This window comes from Nyctibius grandis, chromosome 8, assembly GCF_013368605.1.
Source record: "Nyctibius grandis isolate bNycGra1 chromosome 8, bNycGra1.pri, whole genome shotgun sequence".
Classification (NCBI taxonomy): domain Eukaryota; kingdom Metazoa; phylum Chordata; class Aves; order Nyctibiiformes; family Nyctibiidae; genus Nyctibius; species Nyctibius grandis.
Window position 1 is genome coordinate 43,649,555 of NC_090665.1, and position 26,201 is coordinate 43,675,755.

General features: G+C 41.2%; 1 protein-coding gene across 2 annotated transcripts in view; it reads right to left on the bottom strand.

Annotated features, from left to right (window-relative positions):
- LRP8 (LDL receptor related protein 8) overlaps window positions 1–26,201 on the bottom strand; it is a 192,246-nt gene that overhangs the window by 29,991 nt on the left and 136,054 nt on the right. For both annotated transcript variants that reach the window (XM_068405864.1, XM_068405863.1), the window contains exon 4: window positions 14,316–14,444. In XM_068405864.1, the coding sequence (XP_068261965.1) occupies window positions 14,316–14,444 (129 nt within the window). The remainder of the gene's footprint in view (window positions 1–14,315; window positions 14,445–26,201) is intronic.

Here is a 26,201-nt window from a genome sequence, read left to right on the forward strand (position 1 = left end):
AAGCTCCTCCTCTGCACCTACAAATCCCAGTACAGATATAAAATTACTGATAAGTGCAGCCAGAAAAGAGAAGCAGCTCAGCTTTTGTAACCTCTCATGAGGACTTTCTCAGTGAAGCTTGTGAATTACTAGCTAGAAAAATTGCATGATCATGATTATTTTATTTCTTTTTAAAAATTAAATTTAGTGTGATGACAGCACTAGAGACTACAAGTTCCCCCTCCACTGAACAAGCACAGCAGTCTGGCTGTTGCTAACTCCCCCTCCCTTCCCATCACGCAGTCCTTAGGTGGGGATCAATCTCTGCAACTCACTCGCGCAGCTAAAGCCATGGGCAGCAGCACCAGCACTGACACGGCATCACCTGCACTGGGACAAGGCCTAGGAGGCAGAAGAGCAGCTCTTTGTGCTCAGGTCTTCCTGCCTGCAATTACAACACCCATATGGCTGCTGGGACAACCAGTAGGACTCATGGGCTGCTACCACTGTGTCATGACAAGTCAGCCGCTGGACAGTCACCAGAGCTGTCACAGGGGCCACCGCAGTGCATGCACTAGCAGCCAGTGGCAGCGCAAAATGGGAGCACGTGGTTCCTCACTACAGAAGGCTGCTCTAGGCACCTCCTGGTGAACTCAAGAAATAAAAATGCCCTTTTCTTCATTTACAGACCTAATGGTCATCTTCAGGCCAGCTCAAATGGGACATTTCCTTCTGGGTCACACATGCCTCCAGCACAGACCTCTGTCTCTGCGTGCAGCTGGCTCTCCTGCTGGCCATGGGAAGGCAGATAGTGTCCCAATTCCTCTCACCCTTCCATTATCCCCTCTGTCAGTTAAAATCCGCAGGACATGCCAGGATAAAGCAAAGTCTGCAGCTTCCAGCCACTCAGGGACTTGCTCTAGCACAAACAGGCAACAGAGGAGAAAAGCTGCTTACAATCGCTCTGTACCTGGGCAAGAGCCAGCACGCTCATGCTCTTCGGGGTCCCTGCTGCATGGTTTGGTGCTAGTTTGACGAACCTAATAAAAAGCAGCATGAAAATTTTCTTACATAGCACCTGGAGAGATGAAGATGTGGAAGCTAAGTCCCAGGGACAGTTTACTTCACGTCTCCTTTCATTAATCTGTCAGGGTACCTAGGCAGTCCCATCACTACAGCATTTCACTGCCTCCAGAGCATTTCAATAGAAAATGTGCAAATAGTAATTAAATGATCACTGGGGTATTTTTTCTTTGACTTGAGCAATTTGTTTGCATTCTCTGCTTTTGCTGCCCGGCCTATTGTAAGCTTATTTGTGCAAAACAAAGGAAACAAATATTAGCTTGCTTTCCTTAGTGCCAAAGAAATTAATAACTGTCATACTCTAAGGTGCAAAACCTACTTCAAATATGACACAATCCTAGTAGAAATCTTGGAAATGTCTGTCAAGAAGACGTGTTTAACCAACAGGCTTCAAAGCAGTAAATAAGCATGATTATAAAAGCAGTTTTGTAGAGTACTGTAATCCATTAAGGTTCTTCACAGTTTTAGGAAGCAAAATATCACACCTAAATGATAGTGTACGTGTGCTTTGACCTATAGACAACAGATACCAGTGGTGTTTCTCCATTAATTTCTCCATATTTGTGCTATATGCCAATATATAGAGCACAACTGTCACAGTTTTTGCCTCGCAGCCTCCAGCTGCAGTCTTGTCACATCTCTTGAGAAGAGTGGAGCAGAAGCAGTCTTTGGATAGTTGCAGTTAAAAAAGATAAGAGAGAAAGTGCAGTTGGGAAGCTAGTGTTTCAGTACCAGTTGGTTCTCTTTTGCCTGGAGCCAGGATTTAACCAGAGGCTTTAGTGACTAGTCTGGTGCAGCAGGGACAATCTTAGCTCAGGCACTGCACCAAAAAATTAAGATAATTCTACCACATGCTTTTTAAGGGCTCACAGAGAAAAGTAGAATGCTTTAAAGATATAGGGCACTCTTTGAGAACTGTAATTTCAAAAAAAATATATTTGTACATAACAACGCTTCTACAATGGACATCTCTACCAAGCATGGATCCTCAAATCTAGATAAAACCCAAAATATAAAATAAATAGGATATTCAACTTTAATAGAAGCTGGGAATTACGTACAATGGACTATAACTGCTGCCACTGCTAATCTTTAATTAAAGATCTTCTAGCTTTTCAGTAAGAGTCAGATATTTAATTCATCTCTCTCCTCCAAAAAAGTCGGTTCCACTTGAAATTACATGAATGGCTTAAAGAAAGATAATTATTTGGTAAAATTTGTGGTAAAGCAGACAACAGCAATTACTGATGCTGAGGACAAGAAAATAAGATGAATTATGACACTGCATTTTTTTGACACCCTCCCAAAAGCAACTTAAAGAAAGTGTGGCTCAAAACTTGCTTAAATCTGATAATGGATCTTCTAAAGAAGGCAAAGGATGATTTGCACATACTAACATCTGCATTGGGGAGGGAGAGATCTGCTGTTGATTTATCACTGCTTCAACACTGGCAGGAGAGACTGATGGACTTCAGAAACTCTCCTAAGCTGTGAGGTTTGAGGTTTAGGATCTGAGCTCCACATGGCTGCAGGAGTGGAATGCCCGAGCTCCATCTGCTCAGGTATTCTGTGTGAAGTGCAAACCCCGCTACCACAGCCCACATAAATTAATCTCTGAGCTGGACCATGGATAAGAAGGTCACACAGTCCAGACAGGCTAAATTAAGGTGGATCTCCCAGGCTAGTTACCAATGCCGTCATCCTGTTAATTTTATTTAACTAGTATTTATTTTCAGGCTTAATTGTACCTAAATTATTTGTTTTGTCTGCAGACAATTGGTGTGCTTACCAAATATCTAAATATTCCATACAGATCTTCAGTCAAATGCCAGTCTTTAAAGCACAGATTCATGCCTAGAAGGACAAGTTTCCCACGGAAAGCTGCCCTCCAGGAAGGACAGCAAAAGAGATGGAGGTAAATGAAGATGACCTTGAAGCGCATTGCTCTGAAAAAATGACAGGCCTCCCATGGAGGGAATAATGCAGCTGAATTGCAGTCTCACTACTAACAGTGGTTGTTGCTATGGTGATTGATACAGAAAAGCCCATATAGACGAAGACTGCAGAAGGAATAGTAATTCCTGATATTGTTCAAATCACTAATGTAGCTAAGGGGCCACCTCACGCACTCTTGCAAATTAATATTTGCATGTGCTCACTGCCTTTGCCACACTGCTCCCCTCAAACACAAATGAGTTATTTTTCCATTCTCTGCAGCAGTATTTGCATAGTATTAGTTAACTATAATGGAGCAACCAGATGCCGAAGCCCCTGCTGATAAATAATAGTTGGTTCAAAAATGTATTTACTGATTTAGAATATATTTCCCGACAATCATATATTCACTCGAAGTGGTTTAATTTTCTGAAAATAGAATTAATTATGACCCCACGATTTACAGAGAGAAGCAGCTTAGGTAAAAAAGGTATGCACACCCTGAATTTCTTCCCTGTCTTTAATCCTACTTAAGTGCAATAAGGTTGCTAACTCATACTTGCCATCTCATCTATTTACTTGCTATCAGGAAAGTGTTAGGAAGTTTATAACAGGTTCTTCTGGTTAAATGACTAAAAATGACCTCAAAATAAGAACAAGTGAGTCCAGTGTAGAGGGTTTAGGGGTAATATAAAGCAGCTTGGGAGAAAAAAAAAAAGGATGGTCAGAATGCCTAAGGTTGATACTGTGCTGCTTTTTGCTAAAATCCAAGCCATTCCATGGGGATCTCACAGGGATAAAGACATTATTATTACTTTATATTCTGATGGGAATATAATCAGCTGAATCAGATTGGAGATGTTTGGTACTAGTCAAAATTTAATGGCAAAAAATATGCTGGGATGTGTTAAGTGGGTTTCTTTTCTGACTTTGAAAATTGGAACCTGTATGGGGCAAGCTAACTCCTATTCCCTCAGACATGACTTGCTTATTAAAATGGCAATTTTACAAATTACACCAATTTGGCAAATCCCTCAGAAACATCTGATAATATCCATTAAACTAACAGCTGCTCTAACTTTATCACACAAAATTCTGTATTTCTGAAGAATATATAAATGTTTTTCCAGCAACCAGAACAGAGCATTACTGAACAGGGCCATAATCCTCTGACAGTACACACAAACCCCACATTACCGCGTACGCAGACCTCTTGGATTCAGCAGGACTCCCTGTGGTTACGAGGACTGCCTGCACAGAACTTCCTGTATGACCAGGAGTTAATTTTGCCATCACAGAGTTTAAATCACAGACACTTTGCCAGGAAAAGCCTACTCCATACATCTCACCTTCCATCCGTTGGGCAGACTTCCACTGTGTGCTCATCTGCTAATACACGGACATGAACTACCTTACTATACCTGCCTGTTTTCTCCATGGCTTTCTAGTTTCTTATGCCCAGCTTAGGAGAGAGACTTCATCAGAATCTTAGAAGCTACACTTTAGTCACATTGGCAAATGACGGCACAATTTGTTTTATTCTCAGAAAATTTGCAAGCTCCATTTTTTTTTCTGACTGGGAAAGGCAAGGAATTCAAACCCACATCTGTTGGTCCACAGCCATGTCGCTGGCCTGCCACTGCCTCCTTACCCACACATGCCCAAGCACAGGGGTGGCACCAGTTTAACCAGTTGGAAAACTGAACCATTTCACAGAATCAATCAAGTCTTTTACACCGCCATAACTAAGAAGGGAATCCTGGAGGTTTGTAACAATCTACAATACTTATCTTTATTGAACACAGATAAGGAACAAGGGAGCAACAACTGACACTACAAAGCTCTGTGCACTAATGCTTGTGCAGCTACTCTCACATAATGAAAACTGCGTGCACCTCAAAAGCACTTGTAGAGAAAGAAAAAAATGTTAATTCTTAGGTAGAATTTTTTGTTGATGGAATCACTTCACAGACCTATCTGTAAAAAACATAACAAAGAAGAGCCACATTGGCCACCCTTAGGATAAGTTTCTGAACCAATGCGCCCAACAGGTGAGGCAGAGAGAAAAGCCTGGCTTCAGCATGATAATCTTGTACCTACAGCAGCCAAGGGCTCACAAGTTTTAACTCAGCTGAGTAATGAGGGACAAAGCAGTGCTCACGTTGCAAGCAATGAGGTCACTGCCCCATAAAATCTCCACTTCCACTAATTTACTTTGCTTGATGGGAATTCTCTGTAAGAGGAGATATTTCTTCTTATTGCAGTTTGCTTCACTATTAGACAAATATTCATTGCATTTAGAACATGGCACTATTAACTCTTCTGGAGCACAGACAAAACAAGGAAACACTGAGAGTTGTCACATCTCACCTCCCCAGTTTACCCAACTGTCTCACATTTCTCTAGGAACAGCGATCCAAAGCAGGTTTGAACATAGGTTCAATAACAATTTAAAAGATGCTTTTGAAATAAAACAGTTTGCAAGGCAACTGATCTGAAGGGAAGAGTACCTTAAAAAAGAAGCATCGGGGATACACTGAGACAACTGGCAGAATTCAGTGTAGCCAGATTCAAGGTTATGAATAGAAGCACATTCTATATTGACCAAGGCTATAAAGACAAGACCACTGTGGTGGTTTTTGGAGGGGGAGAGATTGACAGACTGTTCAGGAAACAACCAGCCCCTAATTATTTTTAGTTACGTGATATTAGGGGGCACAGCTATTATTTGATGTAAACAACATACCCAAGTAATATACCCACAATTCCACAAAAGAACAGCAATCATTTTTATGAAAAAAGTATCAGATTTTCTACTCAAATGGAAAATTTAAGCACTGAGTGACACTCACTGCAATTAAAAGCGTAAGGGTCATGTGCTAACTGCACTCACTTTAATAGTTGTGAGATTTCTACGGCATTAGGATTTGCCCTTCAGTTTCTACACCTTTGAAATAGAAAGCAGTGCTTTGCTGGATTTGGTCAGAGACGAAGAATCAGTTGTACAACATGAGCAATTATTATAAACTTGTTGGAAAAAAGAAGTGTATTTTATTGTGAGTTAAACATTCCCAGTTATATTTTATTAAATAAACAAATTTCTTTGCAAAATATAAGCAAAGTTAATCCAACCACTGTATCTTCCTCTGTATGAAAATAGTGTATTTCAGCCACTAAGATAACTTTCAGATGGTGTTTTATCCATTAACATGACTCACAAACCAGCTTTTTTTTGGTTTTGCACGTACTGAGTTCAAGCTAACTGATTTTGATTCAGTCTTCAGATCATATGCTCAGGAAGCATAACTGTTAAGCACTCGTTAATTAGCGTACTGCATATGTACCCGTGGCCACTGAAGGATGGAACTCCTACCCACGTATCTGCCATCGTAACACGATCATTGGCACTGACAGCTAGAGAAGATTTCCCTTAATAAAACTAAACAGATTCTTGCTTTTTGGATGAATAGGCTCAGAATTATAGCTCCATTCTTACGAAGAAAGCACTTCAGGGACATGAAATACAATTGTATTTGGCAGTAAGAGATGCAATTTCTTGGCTATTTCAACTCCACGAGCTCTAACTGTTGAAAGATAGACTGCCCAGAAGATAAACATAACTACAAGCCAAATTTTACTCCTCTGACAGTATGACATATGAGATTGGAAAGAAGAATCAGAGACAACTTCTCTAGCTAAAGTACACAAAGAGCAGCAGGACAAAGCTTTTGTGTTTGTGCACGGGTAACATGCAGTCCAGCAGTACTAGGCTTTCATTTTAATTATCCACAAATCTTTGTATAAAACCAGTTCTTTCATACCGCTCTTCCACAACTCTGAAAAATTATCATTTGGGTTGTGTAGGACTTGTGTGTGTGAGAGACAGCATGTTTGCAGTGTGTCCTTTGCATCTACTCTTTTTCTTAGCGTACCTTCAGGGAAACATTGTAGAAGTACCAAATTCTAAATTGTCTTGTTTTCATATTGTGTTTCCGTCTATGATGCTTTAAAGAATAAATTATTCATGGAACATGCTGATACGGACAATTTATCTGTAACTGAGGGATCAGTACAGAGCAATGTGCAGAGGCCACCACCAAAGCCTGCTGTGGGGAGCGAGGCACCACTCAGTACTGGGAAACTCCATTTGCAGAACGTTACACGTGTCTGTTCTTTTTTTAAACCTAAGCTCAAGAGACAGCAGTAGGGAAAACAAAGCCATTTTGCCCTGACCTTCTGCAGGTAGAGCCCTGGCACAGCTTAGGCCATGGCTTTAGGGTTTAATTCTTGACTTACGCAATCACTATCTTACCTCTAACCTAAGTTCATGCAGTATTTTACATTTAATTACAACAAGCATCCAATATATTAAAAATGCAACTACCTTCATTTTTCCTGTAACAGAGCAATTAAAGGTAACTACCAATCTCATTTTTCTTGCTGTTTTGTTGTGAAGGAACTCGGGACAAATATGATTATGGGTCGAGAGTTTTCCTAAATAACAATGGGGATTTTTCTGCAATTATTACTGCTTTCGAAGGAGCTCTAATACTTTAAGCAGTGATAAAGTGGCAGCTGTACACATTTAATTTCTGAGAGCCAGGGCATAATGCACAAGCATTAATCCCTCCAGCTGTCCAGTAATTAAACATCACGTAAAGCCCAGAAGATATCATTGCTGTGCTACCTTATCTTATTTATGAAGGACTTTCATTTGTTAAATCTATAGCAATTTTCTTTCCATTCTTGGAAATAATTGTAGATTCCTCCATCATGGCAATTGTACTCAAGTTACAGCTACTTTCTATAAAATGACAGGGATTTCAAGCTAGCCATGTCTCTTTTCATCACATGCTGAAATAATAATGAATAATGATAGCAGATAAATATTTCCTCTACAGGCACAAATGCAATAACTATGGGCTTTAACCCCATTAAAACTGGTGGGTTTCTCAGGAAGAATATATGGCAAAATCTGATCCTTTGGGTCTGATTTCCCTCCGAGCTGACTGAGGAATAGTACATCACTGTGCACCTAGCCTGTTAATGAACGTATTGAACAGAACTCATAACTTTGACAAAAGCACGTATTAATCAGGCTGCAAAGGAAGATAAAAGTAGTGCTATATTATCACCAAGTAAAAAAACTCTCAGTAGGATTTGTGGAGATTTGGAATGAACAGAATCAGTACGGTCAAATCCCCACAGGCAGCACTGGAAGTGTGACTCAGATGCAGGTACCTTTTACTACATGAAGAAGAAAATGATGCTGAGATGACATGATGCTCCTTATTGCTACAGTACAATGATAAAAAATAATAAAACAATGTAACTGTCAACAGAAAGGTCACTTGTGAGTATAGGTGCAGGAGCAGTGTGGAGGAAGGTGGCTTTAAATAAGCTTTCTAATTTCCCCACTTCAGCTGGCTCATCACCGGGTGGATCTGCTGGAGGGATCAGACCAGCTTTAGCCTGCTTTAAATTCTGCCTTCTGCCAATGGTTCTCAGGTGAGGTGAGGGCTATTGAGCAGGGCATTGGAAAGACTCAACTCTGAAAGTTTTCTGCACTTGGACCTTCCAAGAAAAGGACTCCTCACCTGCAAGCACTGCTGCTTTTTATGGAGAATCACACATGTGCCTGGAGCTTTGCCAGGAAAGAGTAAGTGAAAAGCTCCAGCCCTGAGGATCTTGTAAGTGATAGAGATACCATGCAAATGGGAAGGCTGTGAGCTACCACCGCAAGGACATGTGGCTTACAGCTGAGCAAGACTGTGCTTACTGTTGTTTCCCTTATTAATTTAAAAAACTTTACCCAGTTTGTTCACTTTTAATCTGGCATATCATATCTTAGGGTTGAAAATCTAGAACTCATTCTAAGATACATGGTCAGCAATGAAAAGCCGGAAGGCCAGGGTCCAAAAGAAGATGCTCTCGGTAATGAGGCTGTCATTGTCATGAGTCTCCTGCAGGAATTACTGGCTCTCACTCTTGGACAACTTTATGAGATCAGTGTAAGTATGTCCGTTACCTGCAGAAGTCCCCACGGATTGCTGTCTCTGTACTATAGTTGAGCAGAATAAATAACGGTATGGGAAAACAGCTTATTATGCTATCACTGTATCAATGAATACATCATTTCACTCTATCTGACTATTGGGAAAGGGGAAAATGGTACACTTCCAACTCCACATCTGCAAGACACAATTTCCATACTGGGCGGAAGAAGTGGTCCAGGTGAGAACCAGTAACACAATAGGAAGAGATGGGGCCAGAGCCTTGCTCTCTCTGTTGACCACCCCAGAGTCCTGTCAGAAGGAACAAGCGATGTGTGCATTAAAGGGGTGCAATGCCCATTTCAGCTGTTACAGGATGGTAGCTCATCTGTTCTAAAGCCATGCTGAAATGCTCTCTGCATTCCTGAGCGGCTGACAAAACACTGGTTAATATCTGTCTTAGCAGAGATTTAACAAGTTCTGCAGTAGCTAGTAAAGTCCAGACTGACCCTGAGTTGTAATGCTTTAATTACAGTCTCCCATATTTAATTTCTCTTTTTAGTCTCGGTAAACGTGTTCCTAAGCTTGTCCAATCAATTGTGACAAAGGTTAGGTACACTGCAGGCAGAAAACCTCAACCAGGGAAATAAGAAAGAGGAAGCCAGCACCTCCAAGCCAGTAAATTCAAGACTGCTCTTACATTATTAACTGTTGATGTCTATTTTAGAAGACTAAACCTGACCTATGACTACAACATACTTAGTATTGTAAAGACACAAATTACTCCTGCTCCAAAGAACTGAAAAGTAAGGGTTTTTTTTTTCTTTTTATATATGCTTTTATTTTAAAAAGGCAGATATTTGCATTTTTGAAAACTGTTTGTGCACTGGAAGTTAGCAGTGGACTTAAAGCCTACCTGCTGTAAGTAAATTATTTAGGCAGACAGGCACTTAGCTACCTACATGCAAGGATTATAATACCCGCAATTAATCCCTGGTGCAATTAGAGCAATTTGTGCAGACACAAATCTGGATCCCTAATCACTAGTGCTTTATCCACAGCAGGTTAAATAGTTTACAGCTTCCATTGCTTCCTTGGGAAGTTCTTCCACAGGGTGAAAATCACACCATTTTTCCTCCTTGTTCAAGGGTGAAGAACAACAATAAAGTGCCTTTACTTCTTTACGGTGAGGGTGACCGAACACTGGCACAGGCTGCCCAGAGAGGTTGTAGAGTCTCCTTCTCTGGAGACATTCAAAAGCCGCCTGGACGCGTTCCTGTGTGATATGGTCTAGATAATCCTGCTCCGGCAGGGGGATTGGACTAGATGATCTTTCGAGGTCCCTTCCAATCCCTAACATTCTGTGATTCTGTGCCTTACCATCCCCTGGTAACGGCCTTCCAAGCAGTATGACAGGGTCAGTGACTGGACTGCTTATGAGAATAACTGCCTTCCTAGTACTGGTACCAGACCATGCCTAACAGGCCAGCAAAGGCTGTTTTACACATCTCTGTGGAAGATTTTATTTTAATGGATTTCATCTACCAAATTGTTGTTTTTTACTCCAGACATAGCAAATAGGACCCTTATTTCAGATGAATACAGTCTGCTTTGCTTACTCCTAAGGCTAGCTTTTTATAGGGCTAGATTGTACAGGGAGAGATGAGGAACTCAAAGGAAATATTTGACTTATCCGTTGTTTGAGATGATGCTTTTTTCTTTTTCAGCATACCTGCACTCAGCTAAGTCCAGAGCGTGCTAACTGCAGCTGAACCCTTTGTTTAAAGGAGGTTACATAAGGACAGCATATAAGACTGCAAATTCTCTCCTTCCTTGAAGGAAAGATATTGTGAACACTGCTGTGACAAACCTTTTTCAGATCACACAGGGTGCCAATCAAAACAGCAAGTCTTCAACAGTGACCAAAAGCAAAGAGCGATGCAGAGCACCAGTTTGTTTCCATTCGTGCAAGATGATGCACCAAGGACATGGCTGATACAAAGCACAAAGAAGCTGGCCGTGTGCCAGTGCCTACACTGACTATGCTGGATAAATTTCACATTGATTCAAAAAGCAATTGCGTAATTCTAGGAAAAATACATCAAGAATTATCAAATCCAGAATACTATCTGAAAAGCAAGTTGTTGGAGGCCAGAAGCAGACATAGGAGGAAGAACCATAATACACTTTCGCTGTTCTGAACAGTTTTGGATGATTCTACTACCATCATCATTGTTTTCCTCTCCTGTACCCGATCCTCCCTTAACTCGGACCGTGACCATTTTGACATAGGGACAGGTGCTTGCACAGCTCAGCACAACCAAGCCCTGCTCCTATATCTGGATACCAGCACAATATTGTTAGTGGTACAAATTACCCATGCAGAAATGCAGGCTCAAGTAATGTTCATAAACTCCATATTAAGTTCTTTTGAAGAATTATAATACTAAGAGCCAGTTATTCCTACCAAGAAATAGGAGTATCCATAGTTGAAATATGTTTAAATTGTCACATTAGCTCAAAGTATTACCTTTATTAACATGGATTTACAAAGAGCTTAGGGATTTTCTTCTGAATGCCCTCACTCACAATATCTTCCACTTGTTTACTGCACACGCAGGCTCTCACCATAGAAATTATCCTGAGCACAAATAAACTCCCTTCCAAACATTTATCCAGAAAGATGTGTTATTTATAGACAAGTTGGTCAGCACTGTGAGAGGTGCAGCCTTAGCTATGACAGGGTGCTCTGCTCCAAGGGGCTGCAGGTGACAGTCAGTGCTGAAGCTTCTTTTAAAATGAGAACAAAAACGTTGAGTGCAAAGGTAAAAAAAAAAAAAAAAAAAAAAAAAAGAGAGAGAAAAGGTCTGAACCTAGGAAGAGACCTTCTTTTTTTTGTCAGGATACTGTGTGCTGCTGAGATAAGAGAAAACGGATAAAGAGGGATTCTAAACAGAGAAGAAATGGGAATGTTAACAGAGTATCAGTGGATAGGCTTAGAGAGGTTTATCAGATTTGGATAAAAGGGAGGATAGCTAGCAATCCTTCACAAGCTCTCAGCGTTTAAACGGCTAACACATTTATTCTCATCCATGAAGAAAACACCTTAATTTGACAAGTAACCTCACTGAAAATGCTCCCACTACAGCCATTCAGCAGTGCCTCCTGTTTCCTTCTCAAAGTGAGTTTAATGCCTCTGAAAGGTGCTGAGTCTACACATCTTAGAACTGAAAGCTTCTGATGTTTGCACCCACCCAGGAAGCTCCAAGTTTGCCTGTCAGTGCCTTTCTCCCTGGTCCTCTGGCCAGAGGACGGCCCATCCCACACTCAGACTCACCAGCAACCCCTTGGTAGAGATTACCAGCGTGCACCCACTGAGGTGGCAGCCTACAAGCCTACATGGGGGCAACACTCAATCATAAGGAACTAAATGAAAGTCACTAATTCATTTCACATGAGTTACCCAACAACCATCAGAAGACAGTAATTTGTCCTTGGATTAAATTACCATTTTAAGAACCTGCATGTGCACTGAAAATGTGAAAGATAAGCAAGACTAGACATGCTGAAACATCCAGAAGAGAAACACTCAGCTATTTCTAAACCATTAATAGTATCATTATGCTGAAATTATGTGGCATTCAGAACATATTTACATTCATTTTGGGTGTTACCTAGAGCCCTCAAAAACAGAAGTTCAAAGCAATTTCAAGTAGATTTTTATTATAAATGACTCCACGAGACAACTCCTACTGGTGTAAGCAGCAGCATTACATTAGTGGAGGCAGCCACCAGTATAAAAATTGTTTTAATTTCATTAACTCATATTGGGAAAAGAATAATTTTTTCACTAGCAGCTACAATTCTCTTCTAAACTTGCCTCTAATTCAAGCCTCCCATTCAATGGAAAAAAAAAAAAAAAGGCATATGCTATAGAGAGAACACTAAGAGTTTCATCCAGAAAACAAATAAAAGACTTTTCAAAACTGCCAAAACATCATTAGCTTAAAGTTGTGACAAAGAAAAAAGTAAAAAAGGACAAAGGAAAAATATTTTTACAATCAGTGGCTAAACACTGGAACAGGTTCCTCAGACAGTAAAATCTTTGGTAAGACTAGATTTTGTTTGATAAAGCTGACTGCAAAGAAATAAATTTATCCATGGTGTTTTACTCAGAACCACAAAATGTTCACATAAAACATTACACAACTTCAATTAAAAAATATAATGTGGATTATGAACTGGCTAGGTATTAGAGCCCAAAATTTGGTTTTCAAATGAAGAAACATCAATGTGTGCTTGCATGTAATCATTCAACCCTTTCACCAGTAATCCGGAAGTAAAAATAACATTGCTGATACCACTCGTAATGCCAGAAATATTGATAGGTGGGTGAAAAACTACCTAGAGCATGAGATAGCTTCTTAATAACTAGGATCGTTTGCACACAAAGAATTTAATAACAACAAAGAGAAGAATAAGAACAGTATTAGAAAGGTGATTTTACTTCTGCATAGACTGGTAAGACTTATATTCCCTAAGTTCTGGTGGTCTGTATAAAAAGAAAGTTGCAAAATCAGCCGGGATACCAAAGGGAGTCACAAAAATGAGTGAAGCATTCATTCAAGGGAAAATACTTGACAACAAGAAACATAAAGAACTAAATATGTTTAGTCTATCAAAAAGACAGTTTGAGAAATGGCTTGATTACACAGTGTAGGAATTTTCACAGAGAAAAAACTACTAAAGAGCTCTTTCATTCAGCAGAGAAAGGCCTAATAAAAGGCAATGGCTACTTAGGGACTGAATTTAAAACTGTTACAGTAAATAGTATATCATTCTCTCTCTGTCCAGTGAAACCAACAAGCTATTAGTAAAGAAATGTCCAGGCCTATCTATTATATCCCAGCAGAAGTTAGCCTTAGTGTATAGGGCTACACTCTGCAGGAGGAAGGACACAGCAGTAAGCTGCTGAGCTATCACAGAGGAAAGTTTGAACATTGTTATTTAAGTCCTTACCACATCACCTAGGTATTAACCCTGATAATCAAGTTCCAAACTGACTAACTATATTCTGCTACAGTAGTAAAAGAATACTTAATTCTCCATAGAGTTCACTTCACATTTTCCAGCCAGCTCCAACTGGAGAATTCTTCTTTCCTCTCTTTTTCTAAAATTCACTACTTAGCATTGCAAATGTAGAGTGGATGAATTTGTTGGCAGGAAAAGTCATCCCTTTACATGCAATTTGTAATAGTCACTCTAGGACTTTTATAGTCCTAAAGGGTGATGTTGCATACATATTAAAGCATTACTCTAACTCACCAGGAGTGCAACCGGCCTCATCAATACCACTTTCACAGTCCTTCTGTCCATCACATCTCCAGGACAACGGGATACATTTGTTGCTCAAGTCTCCACAGCTAATTTTTTCAGCTGGACATACTTGCTTGGCTGGAAGAATAAAATAAAGAAAAAATCCCAAGTTAAACACAATTTTAGACATTGCTAACATTGTTTGCACATTTAAAGTTACTTTTATTTTGTATGGCTCAATCCTGAGACATATTGTAATGAAATCCCAAGTCAACGCTGTTTTTGAGGTATGACTGTTTACATGTCCCCTATGTGCTCCCCGAAAGAGATCACAATTCTTTTACGGGAGGGGGGGAAGCAAAAAAAGCACCACTGTTCATTTCAACAAAATCCCAGAAACTTAACTTTAAACTCAAAGGAATTAGGGGAGAGGAACACAAGTCAGAGAAGTCAGACTTGTATACAACTTCTCCTACTCAGCATTTCCTTCCAGGCAGGCTCTTGCTTCTGGCCATCCCGGTGATGCCAAGTTGCAACAAACTGCGCGTAGGCCCTGTGGCTCTTTACACACTCTTGGGGCGTGGTGGCCCTTTCCCACCTTCTCCTTGCCATCTCAGTGTGAGCATGGGCTAGAAGTGCCCAGCTTTATGCAGTGACTTTCTGTTCTGCAACATGCTGCTGCTCCTTGAATCAGGTGTCCTTACACAGGCTTCCCTAGAAACAAGGACTGTCCTGTCCCTTCCAGTCTGTGCCTGACCCAGCCAATCCTTTCCAGGAACAAAACTATACAGGAACATGCAAATAAAACAAATACTACCCCTCACTCTTATTTTCAAGCTTAACTCAACCAAAATGAACTGACAGAGTTGTTTCCATAGATCAACAGGGATTTCAACTAAGAACCTAGGGTTAGTTGAATGACTGGAATACTCAGTGTCAGTAATGCTCAATACAGCATCAGCACTGCTTGTTTGTGACTGCCTCAAGCCCCCAACACACTGTGCTTTTGCTACTAAAACACTAGCACCCTAAACACAGCAGCAGTAGTACTGGACAAACTACTCTGAAAATACTACCTCAAATGAAGTCAGGAAAAACAAATTGCTTAATTTTAGTATAAGGGTTTACTTGTATGTTTGGTATTGCAAGGCAATTTCTAAATTTAATAATCTAGCCAGCTTATGGTCAGTAAACCTGTGGAAAAAGTGTCAAGCACAAGCATGATCTTCAAGGTTGTTTCCAACCAAAACAATTCTATGAACTCACACATATTAAACTTAACTGTAACTATCTAAATTAAATGCGACTGTGAACTACGACATGGAGACACAGGAATACCCACAGAAGCAAAATCCCCAGTATATGCAAGAACACAACTATGAAAAAAAACCTGCCAGATTTATCTGGAACCAAGCAAGCTGTGAAGTTCGTTCTCTTATAACTATTTTGCATTGCCAAAATCCCTTTTTTTTTTTTCATACTAGTGTAAAGAGCAACAGATCCACATTTATTGTGACAAGGCTGCTCGAATGCACGATGTTCCGCAGTTTAAACAATTGTTTAGTATTCTGGAATCATCATCCAGCTTGGCAGGATTTGCTTATTAAACAAACCAATTTCTTTCTTTAAAAAATTACATGTTCTCACATAGTTCTTCCATTGGTATTAATGATGATAATGGTATATATGGCTGCAGGTCTATTGAAAAGGGAGGAACCGAAATGCTGAATTAAAACTATCTTTCACATCACCCTGCCCTGGCAAATATATTTATGCAAAGTCCATCAGATTCCCAAGTACTAAGCAAGAGAGGATGAAAATTATACCTCTCCCTTTTCACCTGCATAAGAAGGCTGTAGAGGGGCATCTTACAGCCCCAAAGCATCAATCAGCCACTTAGAAAGCAGTGCCATTTAATCCCAGGATTTCTCTGTCTTAGCACCTTGAAGTGCTATAAGAAGCAGTTTCTAGAAGCTGTGGGCAACCAATATATCAACAAAAATTAGGTCCTGCCACGGACAGTCCGTTAATAATAAGTGTAATGAAGTTTTATAACCCTGAGGCAAGACAGCACTTTGTTGAAATTCGCTCACTGCATTCCTAAATAACATTTATGAACGTTGCATGATCTACAGAGTGGGTGAAATAAGGGATCCTTACTTAGGCTTTTTGATTATTTTACCAGCAGGTCAGTAATAAAAATCACCAAATGTCAGAAAGGCTCTGCAACAACACCCCACCGGGACCAACATGTCGGCCAGCTCAGATCGCTGCCCTGCCACAGGCGGGGACCCATGTCCTGGATATTTCCCTCAGCCCTGGTCCCTCTAAGCTACAGGTTTATAATGTACGACATTATCATGCACTGAGCACTTGCGTCCTTCCACAGAAGTCAGACAGCACGTCTGAAAACCAGGTCGCTTACTAACTGCTCAAAATGGTGTCAAACAAGGTGCTTGCCCTCACCCTCGAGGAAGCTGGCATGCCTCACCACGGCCGAGCGGCTCCAGACACCATCCTCAGAGCTGTATGCCGGGCGCACCATCCTTAAACATGCCCAAAAAACTCATGGATGCAGAAGGACAAACAAATTTTGTGGCAGCTGACTGGCAACTGGCAGCCCCCTCAGGAAAAAATGGAGCTAAAATGGTCTATTTGGCCTAGAAGCACCACAGCCCCTCAGCACAGAGGGCTCACACCCCAAAAATACCACTTCTGACGGCCTTACCCAGCCCTCACATGCATAGGTATGTCTGGGGAATGCTGCATGGAAAAATAAAAATGTGCAGCCAAGTCACTGTAACTTTTTTTTAAAAACTTCTGTACAGAGCTACACAAGGCTTACAGACTGCCCTCTGGCAGGAGGAGCCTGCAGGGGCCAGGGAGGGAAGGCGCCGGAGGCCTCACCTCACTGCCACCGGCCCCTCTGAGGAGAAAGGCGGGAACTCTGAGGAGAAGATAGCAACTTCTGGGAAAGGGACAGGGATGGCCACAGGCCACGCAGATGAGGCAGCACAGGAGGCCTGGAGACATGAGAAAGGCACAACACCTGGCTGCAGGGAAGGGACCCCAATCCCAGCAGCAGGGCTGCCTTGTCTTCTGAGGGAACTGCCTAGCAGCGTCAGTGAAAACAGGGCTTTTTGCCACAAATACTGTAGAGAGGGATGACGTGACTGGGGTCTCCAGCAGCTACTTGGGCTTTGCATTCCTCCAAGGCCTCTCAGCTCTGAGGTGTGCAGCTCCGCAGGCACTGAAACCCATCTGCCCCCTCCCAAACATCTTCACCACCAAACCCTGGCTACTGAGGAGCCGCTCCAGAGGGCCAGGCAGACGGGGGTGTGCTGCTGGGGCAAGGAGGTCACAGCTACTCCTACCCTGCACTTGGCTGCACAAGACAAGAGCACTTCCACACTGCTGAGCCCCTCTTCTCCCCCCAGCTCTGTTCAGGGTTGGGCCCTGTGATGAGGTTTGCTTCTAGGCTACCCCATGCTCTAAAACAAGTTTTTACCATAAGCAAACACATGCTTAGAATACATGAGATAAAAATAACCTTCCTCACTAGGCTTATTACTCCAAATGGATTTCCACACTTTTGCACTTTGAAAGTTTGTCTCCTGTCTGCATTAGTGCAGTGCATTCAAGAACAAGGTTTGCATTGGACTGGCATACTGGGAAAACTGTGAGACCAAAGAAAGTCATGAAGACATTTGTTAATCAGGTTATTGGTCCACATCCCAAAAAATTGTGCTAGTTCTTGCTCTGCTGATGGAAAGGAAAATTTGTTTTGATGCCAAGTAAGACCAGCTTTATCATCCTTGTAGTGAATCTCCATTGAGAACTAAGTGGGTCAAAACAGGTGAGAACACTTTCCACACACCTGATTTTGAAGAAAGTGAAATATGATTATAAAATGGTATCATAACACACTGGAATCATTAACCAGCAACAAGGTTATTTATTGGTCACAGTTTAAGTATGTGCATTACTTTTGCTTGGCTGCTGTGGGCAGATGCTCAATAGCTTTGGGAAGCTGAAAGGTTTGGAAAGGTATGGAGAGAAGGCTCCTATTTATGGAAAGCAATCTCTGTGTTAATCATCTTGCTGACAGACTAATTGCAGACGTTTAAAAAAAAGTAAATCAAAGCTTGAACTTGCAGGGATGCAGCAACAGAAGCTGCTGTTGGTCACAGTTCATCAAATCTCTGCGTTCCAGTGGTTTCTGCACCCAAACAATTATTGCATGGAAGCCAACTTGTAAGCACTGGCAGATAACAGATAGGGGTTCTCACATAAAACTCAAAGCAAAATCTTGATGAAAATACCTCTACATTATTTCAGCAAGTTGGGTTCCCCCCACCCTGGAGATGCTGCAGCAGTGCAAATGGACTCGATATTGCTGTTCACGCTATGAAACAGGCTTTTAGCTACTGCAATCCAGACGTCACATTTCTGTTTCCGCACACTGCTTACACAAACCCAGGCCTTTTGGGCTTACGTGACCAAAATGTTTACTTCCTCCTTGCCTCTTCATCCACCAGAATGGAAAGGGTTAGCACTATATGTGAGTGCTCTTACGCTGGATATATTCTGGACCAATGTGAGTTATAGCAAGATCTGCCTTTTCAGAAAAGCACCGTTAAACAACTTGGTTGAAATGTCAGACACATCAAGACCAATTTATCACAATGAACTGCAAATGCCAAGGATGGACAACAATGGTTTATTTATAAGGAGACAAGAGCAAAGAAGACAAGAAGGTTCCATTTACTCACTACCGCCAATGGCACATTCTTCTTTTTCTTTACAGGAGGCTACAAAGTCTTTCAGAGAACCATAGAGCCTAACTGGCGCCCCACTGTTTGCTTCCTCTTGTGCCACTGCTGTGCTTTTCAGGCTCCGGACATCATGTATATTCAAGAAAGCCCAAGAAAACAGAATTGATTTACTTTCAGAAGACCACTTGTCAGGTTCTCACCAAACAGGTACTCTAAGAGCATACACAAAATGTAATTAAGCAGCTTCTACTGGTGGGAAACCCACAAGACTTTTCATCAGCAGACTGAAAAGAGCGCCCTTTGTGGAAATACATCATCTTACAGGTCTGAACAGTTTCTCTGTATCTGCTGAAGTAACTCCCCATCCTCTCCAGACTGCCCCCTCTGTTTTTCCCAGGTTCTTCAGATGAAAAATCCCAACCCAAAACTTGATTCTGCAACAGAGAAAATACCATACTAAAATGGTTTAATTAATTTCTGACATGCCAATAAATTGTTCCTGCAAAACTTCCACTACTACCTTTATTATGGAACTCAAAATTCCCATCTCCCTCTTTCCTCCAGCAATAGTTTAGTCATCAGCTGTTTTTTTAAAGGAATGGTTTTCAACAAGGACCTCCCCTTGTCAAATATTGCCCTTAAATCTTCTTTTGTCATAGCTGGCAGTCCTGTCTCAGAAATGTACCAAGAACAAAATAAATGTTCATACTTGCCCCTGTACAGGACTAGTACCTCTATGCTTCCAGCCAAAACAAGCACAATTGTTAAAAGAGCAACTGTTCAGAAGAGAGGAAGGGAACTGACGGGTAGAGATTGCTTAGGGAAATTCAGAACTTGGAGTTCCCAGTTCCTGGAGATTTGCGATCCAGAAAAACATCTCAGTCACAAGTTTGTGTACATAAGACTATTTTTATATATATATATATATGTGTATATATATATGTGTGTGTGTACATATATGAACTTATATCCCAGTCTACACTCACTACTGACTTACATCCGATACTTTCCCATTGAAGTATTTAGAAAGCATAAGAAACTCATTTCAAAATCCATCTTGTGACTTAAATTACTATCACAGCTGAAGGTACATCTGCACTGGTATTTTCCTTCCTTTGCCTCTTCTCCCACCTCAGCGTGGGTGCTAGGCACACTGGCTTCTATGCTATTCACCCACTAGTTCACTCTGTAGCTCAGGAGAGGTTGCTGTTGCCTTAGTTTACTTCACTTAACCCTGGAAGACACATCAGATTTTCTACTAGAGTGTGTTATATAATCATATTTGTTATATTTAGTTAATCTCCCTTATCTCTTCCTTGTGCCAAGCTGAGCCCAAACCAAACAATATCAAACAAGAGCTTCATTTACAGTGAGAAGTGTTTGCATGGGGACAGCAACATCCATGGTGGATGCATCTCAGAGATTTCTTTGGCATTGGTGTACAGAGCACACACACTGTGACTACACAGGAACTCCCCTGCACCCACAGCGTCGCTGGGCGTCGCTGCGTTTGGATCTATGTGTTAGCAATACACAAAGACAGAACACATTACGGGGAATGCTAGTCAAAGAATTGTTTCCACAAAGGTTAGGATTCTGCAGTGAGCTTCCCCTTCTGACACGTAAAGCAACATGCTATGAGCATCAGCTTGCTGGGATGGCAAGCTTTACGTGAACTTGCAACTTCTAAAGCTAGCGCAACTGCGTCCAGTAGCAGCCATATCTGTACTATGCGTATGCTTGAGATCACTGAGAAAATAAAGGCAACTTCAACACTTCCAGTTGAAACCAGCCCAGGCCAAAACAAATGTCATGGTTAATGGCTTAAGTGAATTAAGATTACAGCACTCGGAGACTTGGAATGAGACCAAACCACCGCCACAATTGATGCCTTTGTTGACAGAGGAGGCCGACCCATCCATCTGCTAGCACAGGATGGTCTGTTGAGGTCAGAAGTGGGGCATGTCGACCACACTGATTCCCAGGACCTGGGAACTTGGACTGCTGCTACCTGACATTTTTGAGTATGTAAGAACACACTTAGGTGCAATAACCTTTGTGGGAGCATGCAAAGGCAGAGAAATAGTGAAAACATATGCTTTCTGCACAAAAAGATAATTAACTTATGGCTATTACCTTTAACTTTGAACATAAATTAATATAAGCAACTCAAAAGACAGATTAGGAAAGGCTACTAAGAAACTGTACCATAAAGGTCAAGAAATCATATAATAAAGAGCATTAACAGTTGATACAACCGATAAGAAGTTAGATTCTGTAGTGTGATTTGTTTGATGGTGCCTTCTGTTCGGAAGTTCCCAGGGGAATGGGAAAGGATTTATACAGATTTAACTCCACTGAACTGCACAGTACAGCTCTTAAGTCCATTCTTGTGTGCTTGTAAGAAAGGCTTCTTTACAACAGCATGGGTTAGGAGTCTTCAACAAGTCTCCAACTCCTTCTCTACCTAGAAACTGGAGGGATAAAATCAGCTTAGCATACAAAGGATTCAGCACGTCTAAAATAGATAGCATGTACCTTGCTTTTGTACAGATTATCACATCGGTGATTATCACCTCTGAGATCAGAGTGAAATAACCAGGAATTCAAAATCCCAGGATTAATCCTGATTACTGAAATACAGATTCACTGTCAGAATAAAAGTGAGGTATTTTTTAAAGGAAAAGCATGTTTCAAACACAGACACTACCAACAAACTCAATGAAGAAAGAGATTCTCAGGGGTAGTGCCAATAGTTTTAATAGGTAATATAAACTGTATTTGAGCAGAGTGTAAAGAGGTAAGATATTTCTGTAGTAGGCTGAAAAGACAAATGGCACCAGGTTTTATAGTAATTAATAACTAAGCTTCATGTCCCACAACTTGAGTCACCTGCATGGGTCAGGGATTCTTTACCCAAGCTCAGAGCTATCCTGGCACACTTAACGGTTTGTTTTTAAACCTTTTCCAGAATACAGAATACTTGCACAGCTCAAGATAGCATGCTGGACAGAAAGGACTAGTACTCCTGGGCTTCCAGCACATCATTTTTCTTAGATTCCTGATTGCTATATCTTACTCACTCATATTAAAAATCAAAACTTCCATCAAACTTGGATAAGAAAAGCATTTCCTTCCCTCAGTCAGACAGGCAGGACTTCAGCTGATTTTGTCTTTCTGTAAACATAGCAAATGCTCACTTGCTGCAATCATCTGAGCACGTCTCACCTAATTAATTTCAAAGCTTTGTGAGATACTGTTTTGATGGCACTTCTGTTCTCTATCTGATATGCCCAACAGGCCTTGCTGCTGAGAACTAAAGTCCTTTAAGTCCAGTCACTTCGCTCATTGAGGGTAAATCCAAGTCCATGCTAATGGCCCACAGTAGACAGGAGGTCAAACTGGATGATTTCACGATCCTCCTTGGCCTCAAACTATAGGAAACTTGCGATACTTTCAGTAGGAGTCAGGAAGCTTTTTGATTGTTTTTAACCTGTCCTCATGGTCATACTTTCTGAAGTTCCAGAATTGACAAACTAAGATCAGATGTTTAACAACAGTCAGGATATAGGCTGTTGAGCCTCATTTAATTCTTTTTTTGTTTGTTTGTTTTAACTATCTAGCACTTGTAAAATGACAGCGGTTTAGTGGTGTTTGTACAATACACAGTGACATTCCCCCACTGTCAAGTCTAGTTGAGCACAGATAAACCAGTTCCTAAGAGACCATGACAGGTTTTTAAGTACGAGAAAGATCTACATGATACAATAAGGACTTTTTGCTCCCAATCAAACCACATTTCATTATCTGCCATGACACACATGAGAATTCAAGAACATATTGTAAAGGCTTATTCCTTACAGCAGCGTTTATGCCCAAGCAACTTGTTACAAGAAAGTTCCCTTCCCAGTGGACACTTAACACCTCCATGCAGAGGCTTAGCAATTCCTCAGTGAGGTCAGTCCTTGGACTGTCTTGGCCTTTCTACTCTACCTGGCTCATTCAGCCCAGCTTCTTACGATCAATAGTACTTAGATGTCTCTTAGATGTTAGTTAAATGTCTCTAAACATTGATTTGTTCAGAGATGCATGAATCCTTTAATAAACTTGAATGAGATGTAACATAACCCAGGTATTCCCATCCTTACTACCATTTTATATAGATTCTGGACAACAGTAACATACAAAACTTCTATGACCACCACCTACTTGTGGCGTGATAGCACTAGAAGGTGTTGATCCTGTTGCAGAGCTGAGCATGAAGGGTAAGACTCCACGTGGCAAGGCAGAAGAGGTGTACAACAGAAACAAGGTTGGTGTAGTCCAACTCCATCTGAGTAAAATATTGTTATAGTGTGTGTAGCCACATGAGATACCATGAACCTCTTGCCACCTCTAAATGCTACAGAGTTTTATATCTTTCCTGACACCACAGCCATATGGTCACTAGAAACGTTTACTCAGATTAATCCAGAAAATAAATTAATACAGCCCTGTAATGACAGGCCAGTGCCTAGCTTAATCACTATGAAGCACAGCCCTCATTGTTTAGGGGAACAAAAAGGGGATTTTGACAAACTGAAGTCTGAGCCCATCTGCCAACTTTTCCCCCTACTTCTACCAACTTTGGCCCTTTGCATGTCTTCCCTGTGGATGCGTCAAATCCATGATTTACCCTGGACTTAAAATGGAGAAATGCTCAAGCATGCACAGAAAAATCCCAGCCCGAGAAATTTGCTGCTGACTTCAACTGAATCAGGAATCAACTCACAGATCGCGTTGAGAATTTGCCAAAATGGGTTCAGCGACTGCTCCACCCCAGCTAGTATCCTGAAGGCCAACATTAAATATGGAAACCAATCAAAATATATCCTTGCCAATTGTGCCATTTACTTCCTTATATTAAGTCACAAAAGGATATTGCTGCTACAGTGATTTTTAAGAGGAGAATAGCTATACAGAAGATTCAGTTTTGTACTTCTATCAGCAGCAGTCATAAGGCAGACGAGCCCTTTTAAACTCAAGTGGTATAAAACCTTAACTTACATCTGCTTACAGGAAGAGTTCAAGGTACTCATTTAAATCAGCACAGAAGTAGTAGCCTCTGTTGGTATTTATGGGTAAAAAAGCACAATGTCAGAGACTTCAAACAGGCTGGTGCTACAAATGCCACTGAAGTCCATCACACAGCCAAGCAGGAGGAATGGGCACAGAGTCAGAGTGGCTGGGTGCTCCACCCTGCCCCACTGAAACCCTAACATGGTCCCTCCCTGTGAAACCACCAAACCTTCTTGCCCTTCTCTCTGCCCCACCTCTAAGCCAGGGCAGAACTTGTCTTCAAGAGGAGTTATGACACTAAGATGTTATTCTGGCTATTGAAAACCCGAGTTTCCATATTAGAGTTCTTCAGATCATTTTGCACTAATTAAAATTTTATTTTCCCTTCACTGATGAGCATGTCTGATCTCAGGAATCAGCTGGTCATGCCCTTAGCTTGGCACAGAGGAAAGGAGAGAAGATATTAGTAATAAATATGGGGAAAAACTCAGACATCAAAGTAAGAAAAAAGAACAGACGAGGAAGAACCTGTTCTTGGTGTACCTAAAGCAGTAATGTGCACTGCTGATCTCAAACAGTTTAATAATTTAATAAACTGACAGTTGACTTTATTAGCTAGCAAATACATAGGCCTCTTAGCAAAACCCAGGACTCGATTTTCTTTAGAGATCGTTTCCTAATAGCAAAGCTATTAAATATTCCCTTTTGTGAGAGGCATTTTTCATGCTCAATCAAAAGCAAAGATTAAAAAAATCCAACAAAAAAATGGCTTTGTTTAAGAAGGTCAGTTAAAATACTCCTTTTTTTCTATCCAAACATAACATCTTCTTTAAACTCTATTGTTTTTAGAGCTAGTTTGAGAGTGAGTGATGCACAACATTGTCCTGTCAAACCTCCCATCCCACCACTGTCTACATCAATAATTACCCTGTCAGTCTGTGCACACATTGCCAGTTGTAATGCGGTTCAGCCTCCTCTCCTTTTTGCATTAACAGTAATGGGTGAGGTCAGGAAAAAGGAGAAAAAAAAAAAAAAAAAAAAAAAAATAATTTGCCTTTCCTATAGCCCAGAAATCAAACTGAACTCCAGTCTTTGGCATGGTTGAGAGCAGAGCTCTGTTCCTCAACACAGATCCTCTACCTCTGCTTATAACCAGGGATGCCAACTGTGAAAACCTAAGTCTGGCTGCAAGACAGCCTTTAAAATCTATGATGATCCACTGTGTTCCCCCATGATTAGTGATGCATGATGCTTTCAAGGCAATTCTGATTCAGACAAGCCTTAGGAGAATAAAACACTCAAAGGTAACAGCTGACCCAGCACAGACTGGTAGCAATGTAGCTGGGAATCAGCGAAGTTCAAACACAGACATGCTACGGGAAGAAAGAAGAGTGCCAAGGAAGAAATGAGAGTCAGGAGGTTAAGGCGGCACAAGCTAGGCATGAATGGAAGTCAGCTAATTAACCCTGAGAAATGCAACTTTTGAAAGGAAGACTTGTTCACTGCCCTAGATCAGTGATTCCGAAGCCTTGTGGGCAAATAGATTTTTGAACAACTTTCAAACTTTCTCACGCAGCCACACAGCTGACAAATTGATGCATTTAGCTGCTGAATACAGCTCTCGGGGCCTACGATGGCCTTGCTGAGCAAAGGTGCACAGCTGGGGAACGACTGCCTTAGCCTTCCCCCATCAAAGTGTGACTTATTATGAGTCTTTTGTCATCCATTTGGGTATCAGCCTGGCTGTGTCAGCCGTGTGCCTAAGTAGTACAGCCTAATTCCCATTACCTGGGCATCCCATGGGCACCCCAGACCCAACTCTGGTTTTGACTTATGAAGCCTATCCCTCATGGCATGACTTAGCAGAGACTACTGAAAGAGCCATTCTCTACAGAAACGCAGGTAATAACTATATTCTCCTGATCTGTAGTAATTTAGTAGTGCTTCTTCCTTTATTCCTAGGCTTTTGGTCTAAATACATTGCAGCTTTATTGACATCAACCTTCTCCACTCAAGATTCAGTGATAAACTACTCCAGATTGCAGCACACAATAAATCAATC